Genomic DNA, 13403 nt, shown 5'->3' with positions numbered 1-13403 from the left:
CACCGTTCTCTGAATCTCGAAAGCCAGATCCCCGACAGGATTGCTTGTTCGAAAACCGAAGAGGCACCGCTCTTCGAACTTTGAGAGCCAGATTTCCTTGGATAAAGCTTGTCTGCAATCTTCACACGCAACATCAGCTTTCCAGATACCATAAGCCACTTTTTCAAAGCGCTCTGACAAAGTTAAAACATGTGAAGCTTGCAGCTCCCACTACATTGCTATGACCAAGAAGGGTAAAGGAATAGCATTATTACTTGCTCAAAAATCGAAGAGGCACCGCCTTCCAAATCTTGAGAGCCAGACTCCTAACAAGATTACTTTCTCAAAAATCGAAGAGGCACCGCCTTCCAAATCTTGAGAGCCAGACTCCTAACAAGATTACTTTCTCAAAAATCGAAGAGGCACCGCTCTTTTACTTTGAGAGCTAGATTTCCTTGATAAAGCTTGTCTGCAATCTTCACACGCAACATCAACTTTCCAGATACCACATACCATTTTTTCAAAGTGCTCTGACAAAGTTAAAACACGTGAAACTTGCAGCTCCCATTACATTGCTACGACCAAGAAGGGTAAAGGAATATCATTACTACTTGTTGTTAGGGAGACTCCTATATATGTCGACCTTCATCCTCCACGGACAGGCAGGCCTGCAAAAATGCTCAACCCTTCCTCATATCTGAGAGGGCACTCCCAACGAAGCCTCTTGAAATACTTAACTTTCTCCCCCCAATAATACCTATGCAAACCAGCCACACCAGAGCAAGAGTATCTCATATCATCAGGGTCAAAAGCAAGAGTATCCCATATCATGCTTTTTCCCTGTCTTTTCCTTTGCCCTTGTTCTTACCTACAAGACAAGGAGAAAGAGAGCAATCAGTCAGCACTTGGAATCAAGCTACCAGTCAGGAACTGACTGCCTGGAACCCCTTGCCTGATTACTTACCTAGCATTGCTCTCGAGTACTCGTCTTCAACATCTTATGCTTCCAGAAAAGATACCACATCTGCCTGAGGAATAGATTGGGCAAGTGAGAAGGATACAAGAAAGCATGTGGAGACAAGCGTAACAGAACACATGCCGATACATCCACTACTTTGTCAACAGAAAAAGTATCCCATATCATCAGGGTCGAACGTCCTCTAAATTTGATGGACTTGTTTTGACCCTTAAATTCTTGAGTCAGCCTTATACTCTAGAAGAAACTAGAAAACCCTCCAGCCCAGTTCAAGAATAAGCCTGTGGAAATTTACTTCTTCAAAAGTAAAAGTATCTCATATCATCTCTTCTCCATTTGCTTCTCCTTATCCTTGATGCTATTTACGACACAAGGAGAATGAGAACAATCAACCGGAAGCCGAAGTCGAACCTCCGATCCAGGTTGCTTGCTTGGAAGTCTGATTGCTTACCTTGTCTGTTACCTCATTCGGCAAATCTCCTAGCTCGGCGACTTGGGGAACTTCTACTATAGGGTTTTTACCGCACTTGACCAAGCCCGAAACTACAAGTAAGCTTCAAGTGAAATTGATACATTACCTTGTGCATCTTCATCGGTTAAAGATACCACCCCTGGATAGAGGAAAAGTACTTCAAGAGAAGATGCCACATCTACATATGAGATAGATAAAGCAAATGAAAATGATACCACACTTTGGTACTTAGAAGTTTTGTGATTACTCAATGACTTGGATCTTGCAAGTCCCCAACCGAGGAGCTTCCCTCACTCGGGAACTTAGGGGAGCACTGTTTGTACCATACTTGACCAATCTCGAAACTACTCAGCATCGATCAACGTTATACCGTCAAGGACCCAGAAGAGTTTCCTTCCAACCAGGAGGCCAATCACAGCGCAACACGTGTCGACATCAGGAGCCAATCATAGCGCGACACGTGTTAACATTAGAAGCCAATCACAACACGACACGTGTCAATGTCAGAATGAAACTAGAAACTCTCTTCTATAAATAGAGATCATTCAGTCACAATATTTCCTAATGTCATTTGTACTAAATCATTCACTTGTACTCACTAAATGAGAGCTTGAACCTATGTACTTGTGTAAACCCTTCACAATTAATGAGAACTCATCTACTATGTGGACGTAGCCAATTTGGGTGAACCACGTACATCTTATGTTTGCTTCCCTATCTCTATCCATTTACATACTTATCTAGGCCTGGCAATTCCTAACACGACCCGATAACCCGACACGACACGACACGAAATTAACAGGTGTTCGGGTCGACACGATAACGAAACGGGTCGTTATCGGGTAACCCGATAAGCACCTGTTAAGATAACGGGTTTGTTCGGGTATACACGTGGGTAACACGATACACGATAAGCAGAATATTAATTTAATAATTTATAACCCTAAAAAAATACTATAATAATTATATATATATATATATTAATTTAACAATTTTATACCCCTAAAAACTATAATAATTATATATATGTATATATATTAAATTAAATATAATAATTATAATAATTATATATACTATAATAATTATACCCAAAATATTAACTATAATAATTATATATATATATATATATATATTAAATTTTATACCCCTAAAAACTATAATAATTATACATACAAAATAAATAGATTTAAATCTACTTAATAAATAAATATATATATACACACACACACCATTGAACTTCATGGGATACGAATTATACGAAACTAATTTCAACGATCCAACCGTCAAACATGTTTGTATATACTTCGAGATCGCATACGCCAAAAATTGCAAAAAACAAACATTAAGAGAGCAAGTAACGGGACAAAACTTTTTGACGGTTATAAACGAAAAATCACGATTTAACGGTCATTTTAACTCCGATTTTGATGATTTTTTACAACCACACTCCTTGACCTTATATGAATACAATGATTGAATTCGATCTTCAATTTAAAATATTTACACTAGTGGATACCACAAAATCTTATGTTATACTTAATAAAAGTATGAATAAACTCTTAAGTATTAGTGAATCTATTGTTTTGATGGGATACTCATTCTACAAAACTAGTTTCAATGATCCAACCGTCAAACATGTTTGTATATACTTCAAGATCGCATACACCAAAAAATTGCAAAAAACAAACATTCAGAGATCAAGTAATGGGACAAAAGTTTTCGACGGTTATAAACGAAAAATCACGATTTAACGGTTATTTTAACTCCGATTTTGATGATTTTTTACAACTACACTCCTTGACCCTATATGAATACAAGTAATGAATTCGATCTTCAATTTAAAATATTTACACTAGTGGATACCACAAAATCTTATGTTATACTTCATAAAAGTATGAATAAACTATTAAGTATTAGTGAATCTATTGTTTTGATGGGATACTCATTCTACGAAACTAGTTTCAAAGATCCAACCGTCAAACATATTTGTATATACTTCGAGATCGCATACGTCAAAAATTACAAAAAACAAACATTCAGAGATCAATTAACGAGACAAAACATTTCGACGGTTATAAACGAAAAATCACGATTTAACGGTCATTTTAACTCCGATTTTGATGATTTTTTACAACTACACTCCTTGACCCTATATGAATACAATGATTGAATTCGATCTTCAATTTAAAATATTTACACTAGTGGATAGTTATACTTAATAAAAGTATGAATAAACTCTTAAGTATTAGTGAATCTATTGTTTTGATGGGATACTCATTCTACGAAACTAGTTTCAATGATCCAACCGTCAAACATGTTTTTATATATTTCGAGATCGCATACGCCAAAAATTGCAAAAAACAAACATTCAGAGAGCAAGTAACGGGACAAAACTTTTCGACGGTTATAAACGAAAAATCACGATTTAACGGTTAATTTAACTCCGATTTTGATGATTTTTTACAACTACACTCCTTGACCTTATATGAATACAATGATTGAATTCAATCTTCAATTTAAAATATTTACACTAGTGGATACCACAAAATCTTATGTTATACTTAATAAAAGTATGAATAAACTCTTAAGTATTAGTGAATCTATTGTTTTAATGAGATACTTATTCTACGAAACTTGTTTCAATGATCCAACCGTCAAACATGTTTTTATATATTTCGAGATCGCATACGCCAAAAATTGCAAAAAACAAACATTCAAAGAGCAAGTAACGGGACAAAACTTTTCGACGGTTATAAACGAAAAATCACGATTTAACGGTTAATTTAACTCCGATTTTGATGATTTGTTACAATTACACTCCTTGACCTTATATGAATACAATGATTGAATTCGATCTTCAATTTAAAATATTTACACTAGTGGATACCACAAAATCTTATGTTATACTTAATAAAAGTATGAATAAACTATTAAGTATTAGTGAATCTATTGTTTTGATGGGATACTCATTCTACGAAACTAGTTTCAAAGATCCAACCGTCAAACATGTTTGTATATACTTCGAGATCGCATACGTCAAAAATTACAAAAAACAAACATTCAGAGATCAATTAACGGGACAAAACTTTTCGACGGTTATAAAAAGAAAAATCACGATTTAACGGTCATTTTAACTCTAATTTTGATGATTTTTTGCAGCTACACTCCTTGACCTTATATGAATACAATGATTGAATTCGATCTTCAATTTAAAATATTTACACTAGTGGATACCACAAAATCTTATGTTTATACTTAATAAAAGTATGGTATAGTACTATTGTTTTATTTTTTTTCATAATTATTTTGGTAAACTTCTCATAATTTGAATGATTTTTAATGTTTGGTTTTTCTATGCTTAGTTTATGCAGAAGATAGTTATGACGTGGAAAACCTTATTGAAAACATCATCAACATAACTATTGAAGGCAATAGATCAAGCCAAAGTTCCAATGCAATTTCATGATGATCGATGTAAATCGAGGATTTTGTAAATTGAGGTTTAAACTTTTGAGAAAGATTTCACAACCTTGAAAACAAAAACTGTTTCATTTTGCATATCCTTGCACATTTAAAATTTGTAATAGATTAGTAGTGTATGTATTATTTTTTTATTAGGCTCTTATTTTCGAGTGTAGATGTAGTACTTAAACGACAAATGTGTTTTAATGTTTTGAAGTAATATTTATGTGGCAATGTGTGGTATGTGCAAATTTAAGAAAAAAAATATATTTTTCTTAACGGGTCATAACGGGTCATAACGGGTCGGGTCACTTTACCCGTTGGGTAAAGTGACACGACCTGTTAAGGACCCGTTAAGATAACGGGTGTGACACGACACGACCCGTTAAGATAACAGGTGTTACACGAAAACGACACGAACACGACTGACACGACCCGTTTGCCAGGCCTATACTTATCCATACTAGTAACCGGAGCAATCTAGCGAATGTCACAAACTTAACACTTTCTGTTGTACCAAAGTCCTCACTGATTTTGTGCATCAACAGGTTTCATCCATCGAATCAGTTGGGGAGCCATAGGCCATCATTCAGAATGCAACAGTAACCTTCTGATGAAGTGAGAAACCAGGACGGCCTGCTCTGTCCCGTTTCTGTTGAAAGTATAGATTGACCTGTTAGACATTACGAAGTAAATGCTTGAAGACATGATGCCTCATCCGGAAGTGACATCTGAAATCCTCTTCTGTGTACACCGAGTTAGGGTTGAAATAGTTGTTCATCAGATTGACATGCGTCATCGCTCTGTTTCGTGGTTTGTAAGAGCGACCAATAACAGAGCAACCCCATTAAGGTTGTTCCTCAGTTGGTTGACACACCTTGGCCGCAGCCATGGCTGCTGCTCTGTTTTGTTTGTTGCGCATTACTTGAACTTCTTCATCAGACTTTTCATCTTGTTGTCTCATTTGCGCCCATTTTGCTTCCAATTTGGAATTGGATGAGAACCCTCAGTTGGAATCCAAAGAGGATCCAAAGTTGGAATTCATTGCAAACTTGAATTGAAAGAGATTGAATTGAAAGTTGTGTGAATTATAGCCTGATATCCACCCTATTTATAGCCAAAAAAAAAAAAAAAACTTCAAATCCAACGGCTAGCTGACGTCAGCATGATGTCAGCTACCAACGGCTAGCTAATGTCACTTAGCCGTTGGATTTGAATTTAAGTTGTAGTTTTTAAATAATGAATTATGTTTGGCCCTATGTCCCCTTGGCCCTCGGTTGGAGACGAAGGCAAATATGACTATGTACTGTTCATTAAAATATTAATATCTTGGAGGGCCAGAGGGCTAAAACGAGCTCTCTGACTAGCCATCAGCTGGAGATGGGCTTAGGGAATTGTTATTAGCACTCCAAAAATCTCATTCTACACTCCAAACTTTCTATATTGGAAAAGAAAAATACACTTGTGAGGAGTGTATAATGAGATTTTTGGAGTGCTAATAATACTTCCATTTAGTTAAGTTGGTTAAAATAATATATTTTTAGTTTTCTCTTAAAATTTTAGTATCTTTCATAAAATTAGATGAATTTAGTGTAAAAATATCATATTCTTTGTCAAAACAAAAATAATGCCAAATAATTAAATTTGGTTCTCAATTTTCTCATATTGAAATATAGGATGAATCCCGGTCCACGTCACCTCAAATTTTGTTTGGGTTCTAAAGTATTTTCCATAGCTTTATTTTCTGTAGTATTTTAAAGATCCGAAATTGTGAATTCGCATGTTCGAGAGGTAAAATGTTTTTCTACTATTTTAAAGATCCGAAATTGTGATTGGGATCGTACAATTAGAACAGGTAAGGAAACCAAATGCTTTTGTGGTTGGAGACAAATTTGGACTTGGATTGTCTGCCCTCCCAGTTGTGGTGCCCTTTCATGCCCTCATATTTTGTGCGGTCACGGTTAAACCACGTCAATATTTTATATTAATTTTTTAATGAGATAATAAGACAAAAAATAATTAAAATATAAAATATTGACGTGGCTTAACCGTGACCGCACAAAATAGGAGGGCATAAAAGGGCACCACAACCAGGAGGGCAGACAATCCAAGTCCGACAAATTTTTCGTTCAGATAATTGGGTGTAACCGAGGTATAAACCCTATTAGTATATATATGAACGGAAAATAATACTGCAATTGCACAGTAGAATTTATCTCATTTTAAAGAAAAGTGATTTTTCACACGCTATTTTTTTCTTATGCACATAACAGATGTCAAAAAATCAATTCCTTCTTAAAAACGCAAAGCTTACACCTCACAAAAAATGTAATATAAGTTATATAACTATACAGGTGTATTCTATACTCAACTCAAGTGAAAAGACTAAACACTTTTAATTACTTGAGTTACACGTTTATATTTTCATTAAAAATTTATGTTTAGTTGGATGTTATGCAAATGGTGCATTCTACCAACGAAACAAAACTCATGCTATAAAGTCCTTTCTCCCTAAACCACAATCAAATTCCTCCCACAAATACTTTTACAATGACTGTCACATCCCAGTCCCGACTCCACCGTAGCTTCTGGAAATTCTCGAGCAACTTCCCAATGGGTCACCCATCATGTGATTGCTCTCGCCCAAACTCATTTACTTTCGGAGTTCCGATGGAATTTGAAGTCAGTGAGTTCCCAAAAAGTCTCGTGCTATATGGAGGTGGGCATGTACATATAAGGCACGCCACCCCCTCTCCGTTGGTCGATGTGGGATGTTACAATCCATCTCCCCTTAGGGGCCCGACGTCCTCGTCGGCACACTTGCACCACACGGCAGAGTGGCTCTGATACCATTCTATCACATCACAGTCTCGACTCCGTCGTAGCACAATATTATCTGCTCTGGGCTTACCATTCCCTCACATTTTTGTTTCTGGAAACTCACGAGCAACTTTCTAGTGGGTCACCCATCATGCGATTGCTCTCGCCCAAACTCGCTTAACTTCGGAGTTCCGATGAAATCCGAAGTCAATGAGTTCCCAAAAGACCTCATGTTATATGGAAATGGGCATGCACATATAAGACACATCACCATTTCTCCGTTGGTCGATGTGGGATGTTACAATGACACTTGCCCGGAGAGTCAACTTAATTATGATTTACTACCATATACGAAAATAATGAAAATAGTGGAAATCCCCTAAACATCCATCATCGATAATTAAGAGATTTTTGTGAATGAATGGAACGACTCTTGTTATATATTAATATAAGTAGATGATAAAGTTGACATGATAAAATAAAAGATAAAGTGAATAATATCAAAATTGACATTTTAGTATTAAAATGTAATTTTTCGTTAAAGTGAACAGTATCTGAAACTTTTCGTTAATATTCTCTTTAAAAAAAATCTTCTTAGCATTTCCCTATTTGGCATTCTCCATCTTTGAAAACTTTGCACATTAATAAATAAGCAAGCTGGAGGGGGTGGGCCATTAAAATTAATCAAACTATTGAAGTATATATTGTCAAAGGATCGTCATGAAAGAAATATATAATAATTCCGGTGTAAGTCCAAAATCCAAATAGTGCTGGGGATTCTCTAACGTGGGCCTCTGTGATATTTGTATGTATGCATCTATTTAGACCTTACACTTTGTCCAAACAACTTTCAAATACGTGCATCCATGTGACATCTGAAACCCACAACACATGCAACACTCTTTCATAAACTCTCTTCAATTTTTAATTGCCATAACTCAACACTCCAAATTACATAAAAAGATAATACAAATTCAAAACAACAGAAGAGATAATTGCAAACTCCTCCAAAGTCCAAACGTAAGAGCGATATATTTGACTTAACTGAGCTACAAACTCCTTGCACAATATTGACGTACAAATCGACGTAAAATCTTGAGTACATGAGTGAAGGTTACTAACTAACTAAGCCAAAACGGCTAGCTTGCGTACAATGTTGCTCAATCATATTTCAAACTGATGTCTACAATGAAACCCAGAAAATGAACGATGTAAGATCAAGACAGCCAACCAACAAATCAAGCCAAAATAAACACAGGGAGATGCTAATAGAGTAATTAATAATAAACAAGTAGTAAATTAAGTAATTAATTAACAGAGTTTAATGTGTATTATGCTAGTGAAGATAATCAACTATTGACTGATAGCAAGGAAGGAATCGCATTCAAGTTTGGAGCTGTGTTCTTATCTGAAGCTTGTCTAACTATGTCCCTCTTCCCATCTTTAGAAGAAGGTTTGGTGAATGCTCTCATCGGACTCGCAAACGCCCACCCCCAGCTCCGGTTACGGCCGTGGACGAGGGGCCCTTCGGCGGAGGACGAAACCCAGTAAGACGAGGACGACGACGACGAAGACGAGGACGTCATCATGAAACCACTGAAAATCCCGCCGCATTTCACTCGCTCTTTCATGCAGTGGTTGTGTTCGCCACCGCGGTGGGCTGCTTTGGGCTTGCCTTCTCTTTGCGACTCGACTCTTCTGAGAGTGCAGTCGCCGAACCCAGTTGAGATTCGCTCGAAGAAGTCGCCGGAGAAGCTTCGGCTTCCGCAGCCGACGGATCTGGATCTCGAGACTTTCCGCTCGAAGGAGGAGGCCGAGGCGGCGGTTGCTTGACTGCTGTTTGGGCTGTTGCTGTCGTCGTCCGCGTCGACCGCCAGTTCGCTTCTATTCCTCAGAGAAGAAGACCCGAAGCTTTTGGAGTCCTTTTGGGCGGATGTGAAGGAGGAAGAGGAAGAGATCTTGGAGGTGGAGTTGTCTCTGAAGCTGGACTTATCCATTGTCTTCTTGTTAAGAGCGTGTGACGAGTTCTTGGTGGAGGAGTGATACAGAAACGACCAGAACCCGCCTCTCTTCCTTGGACTAAAATCCTCTGAACCATCCAGAAAATGGTGGCCCCGCCGCGGGTTGGTCGTAGACTTGCTCCGCTTGAACACCATGTTAGCAGCTTCCCTATCGGAAGATACAACAGTAGCAGCACCGGCACCAGTAGTAGCAGCACCGTCACTCACTTTCTTCTTCTTCTTAGCCAAAAGAAAAGAAATCCTGGCCCTCCTCGTGTTATAAAACTCATCCTCGTGGCGAAAATTACTACCAATGCTTCTGGGTTTTACCGATGACGAAGAAGTTGGGTGGACGGAGAGCGAGAGGGCGAGGGAGGCGGCGGAGGAAGAAGGACCAGCAGCAGCAGCAGCTCCATTGCCGCCGTTAATACTATCAGATCTAAAAGAAGGGGAGGAAGAAGAGGAGGTTGCAGGAGCGTGGATGGGGAGAGGGAAGGAGGAAGAAACAAGCTTGCCGAGCTTCTCCTGGAGGCAGAAAGCGCAGATCCCACCTGGGTTGCTTCTGTATGGATGGTCACTGCACTGCATTCCATCTCCCATGTCTTGATCTTGATCAGCCACAGCATTCATATCTTCCCAATTTGTTGCCAAGATCAAATCTTTTCTTTCTGAGGAGGTAGATTTGATCTTTCTGCACAACGGGTTGGGGCTTTTTTTTGTTTTTCTGGTTTTCTGTGCTGGATTGAGAGACGGGGAATGGAAGCGAACAAAACAGAGAACAGGAGAAGCAGAGATGGTCAGAAGGTGTAATTGAGTGGGAAAAATAATTATATCACGGCATAGAAGAGAGATAGAGAGAGAGAGAGAGAGAGAGAGTGAGAGGGAGAGAGTCCCCAGGAGCACGTGGAAGACTGACCTAAAAAAGTGTGTAAAAAGACCACCATAACACTTCAATATTTTTGCAGACAGCCCAAGCAGAAGAATCCATAAAAGACTCTATACACTCAACCCCCTCTCTACGTTTGCACCTTGCACGGATTCATTTATCTTTCACCACTGTTTACGATTATTATTCTATAATTGAATTTTTTAAATTAAATTTGTAAATTAAATAATATAATGATAAATGATTGAATTATTAATTAAGTATTAACTAACGTGTTTATTTTTATTAATAACATATAATTTGATTTGTAAACCATATTTAAAATTTTGATCATTATCAACTTTCTCGTTTTATCTACCGGCCATCATTTTTATCATCCCACCCGTTGCTTATTAGAATCATCTAATATTCTAGGACAGTTTCAAAGTTCAACTCTACCAAAGTTCAATCAAATTAAAAATTAGGTTAACTATTTGATAAACATGGTGTTATTTTAAGAATAAATTAAGTTCGTTCCTTATTTTTATTTTTCATTAATTGAAACTTTTTTTTTTCTTAATTATGATCAAGATTCTTTGATTTTTGTCCATGTCATTACTTGAATATTAAATTATTTACATGTCATTATATATCAATTTAAAATGGTGAAAAACTAATTGACCATTTCCGAATATATAATTTTGATATTTTTTTATATATTTCATTTTTAATTTGAACCCATTTTTTAAGTTTGTACCAATATTCTTTTTTGTTTTACTTTGTACCATAATTTTAATTTTAATATGTACCCATACTTTTTAGTTTTATTTGTACCTATATTTTTTTGTTGAATGTACCCATGTTAATTACATGTATTATTTTATGTTTTAAAGTATATTGATAATTTCTTAAAATATATTAATAATTAGGTGGGTACATTGTTTTTTTGCTAGAACTATGTGAAGAATAATATTACTATATTATTGCTCTTAAGTAATTATTATATCATAGAAAATTATTATGAATTTGTTCAAATTTAATAATTTGTAGGATATTGAAAGCATAAATGCAGGAATTAAATCCAATAAATAATGCTAGGGAACTCGATCAAATTATTTAGACATGTTGATGCACAAAACCGGAGGTCTTGTAACAACGTAAATCCGACCGTGAATCTGCAAGAAAGTAAATAACACAAGATGTATCGTGGTTCACCCCAAGGTTTGAGCTACGTCCACACTGATTATTGTATTTCTCTGGGAGGTGAGGGGGAGAGATTCAGAGCCTCTAAGGGAGAGAGTGAGGTCTCTGATGGCCTAGGAATTGGCCTCCTGGTTGGAGGGAAATTCTTCTGAGTCCTTGACGGTATAATGTTGATCGGTGCTCAGTAGTTTCTGGATTGGTCAAGTATGGTACAAACAATGCTCCCCTCAGTTCTCGAGTGAGGAAAGCTCCTCGGTTGGGGACTTGCAAGATCCAAGCCATTGAGTAATCACGAAACTTCTAAGTACCGAAGTGTGGTATCATTTTCACTTGCCTTATCTGTCTCATATGTAGATGTGGCATCTTCTCTGGAAGTATTTTTCCTCTATCCAGGGGTGGTATCTTTAACCGATGAAGATGCACAAGGTAATGTATCAATTTCACTTGAAGCTTACTTATAGTTTAGGGCTTGGTCAAGTGTTATACAAACCCTGTAGTAGGAGTCCCCCAAGTTGCCGAGCTAGGAGATTTGCCGAATGAGGTAACAGACCAGTTAAGCAATCAGACTTCCAAGCAATCAACCTGGATCGGAGGTTCGACTTTGGCTTCCGGTTGATTGTTCTCATTCTCCTTGTGTCGTAAACAGCAACAAGGATAAGGAGAAGCAAATAGAGAAGAGATGATATGAGATACTTTTGCTTTTGAAGAAGTAACTTTCCACAGGCTTATTCTTGAACTGGGCTGGAGGGTTTTCTGGTTTCCTCCAGAGTATAAGGCCGACTCAAGAATTTGAGGGTCAAAACAAGTCCATCAAATCTAGAGTACGTTCGACCCTGATGATATGGGATACTTTTGCTGTTGACAAAGTAGTGGATGTATCGGCACGTGTTCTGTTACACTTGTCTCCACAAGCTTCCTTGTATCATTCTCACTTGCCCTATCTGTTCCTCAGGCATATATGGTATTTTCTCTAGAAGCATAAGATGTTGAAGATGAGTACTCGAGAGCAATGCCAGGTAAGTAATCAGGCAATAGGTTCTAGGCAGTCAGTTCCTGACTGGAAGCTTGATTCCAAGTGCTGACTAATTGCTCTTTTTCTCCTTGTCTTGCAAGTAAGAACAAGGCCAAAGGAAAAGACAGGGAAAAAGCATGATATGGGATACTCTTGCTTTTAACCCTGATGATATGAGATACTCTTGCTCTAGTGTGGCTTGTTTGCAGAGGTATTATCAGGAGGAAAAGAAGCTGAGTATTTCGAGAGATTCTGCTGAGAGTGCCCTCACGGATGTGAAGAAAAGTTGAGCATTTTTTTTATTTGAAGGTCTGCCTGGCTGTGGAGGATGGAGGTCGACATATATAGGAGTCTCCCTAACAACAAGTAGTAGTGCTATTCCTTTACCCTTCTTGGTCATAGCAATGTAGTGGGAGCTGCAAGCTTCACGTGTTTTAACTTTGTCAGAGCACTTTGAAAATGTGGTTTGTGGTATCTGGAAAACTGATGTTGCGTGTGAAGATTGCAGACAAGCTTTATCCAAAGAAATCTGGCTCTCGAAGTTCGGAGAGTGGTGCCTCTTCGGTTTTCGAACAAGCAATCCTATCGGGGATTTGGCTCTCGAGATTTAGATA

The 13403-nt window shown here is 37.5% G+C and overlaps 1 protein-coding gene across 1 annotated transcript; it reads right to left on the bottom strand.

The window, feature by feature from the left end:
• Positions 1–8722: 8722 nt before the first annotated feature.
• LOC103430778 (suppressor protein SRP40) lies at positions 8723–10808 on the bottom strand. Its single transcript, XM_008368922.4, has one exon. It carries the CDS (start codon positions 10337–10339, stop codon positions 9059–9061), a length of 1281 nt encoding a protein of 426 aa, XP_008367144.1. The 5' UTR covers positions 10340–10808; the 3' UTR covers positions 8723–9058.
• Between the last annotated feature and the right edge of the window lie 2595 nt (positions 10809–13403).

This window comes from Malus domestica, chromosome 13, assembly GCF_042453785.1.
Source record: "Malus domestica chromosome 13, GDT2T_hap1".
In the NCBI taxonomy this organism is placed as follows: domain Eukaryota; kingdom Viridiplantae; phylum Streptophyta; class Magnoliopsida; order Rosales; family Rosaceae; genus Malus; species Malus domestica.
This window is presented reverse-complemented; position numbering and strand designations above follow the sequence as displayed.

What these genes read in the sequence shown, in the direction of transcription:
- LOC103430778 (XM_008368922.4), bottom strand. Translation starts at nt 10,339, where the DNA reads ATGAATGCTGTGGCTGATCAAGATCAAGACATGGGAGATGGAATGCAG.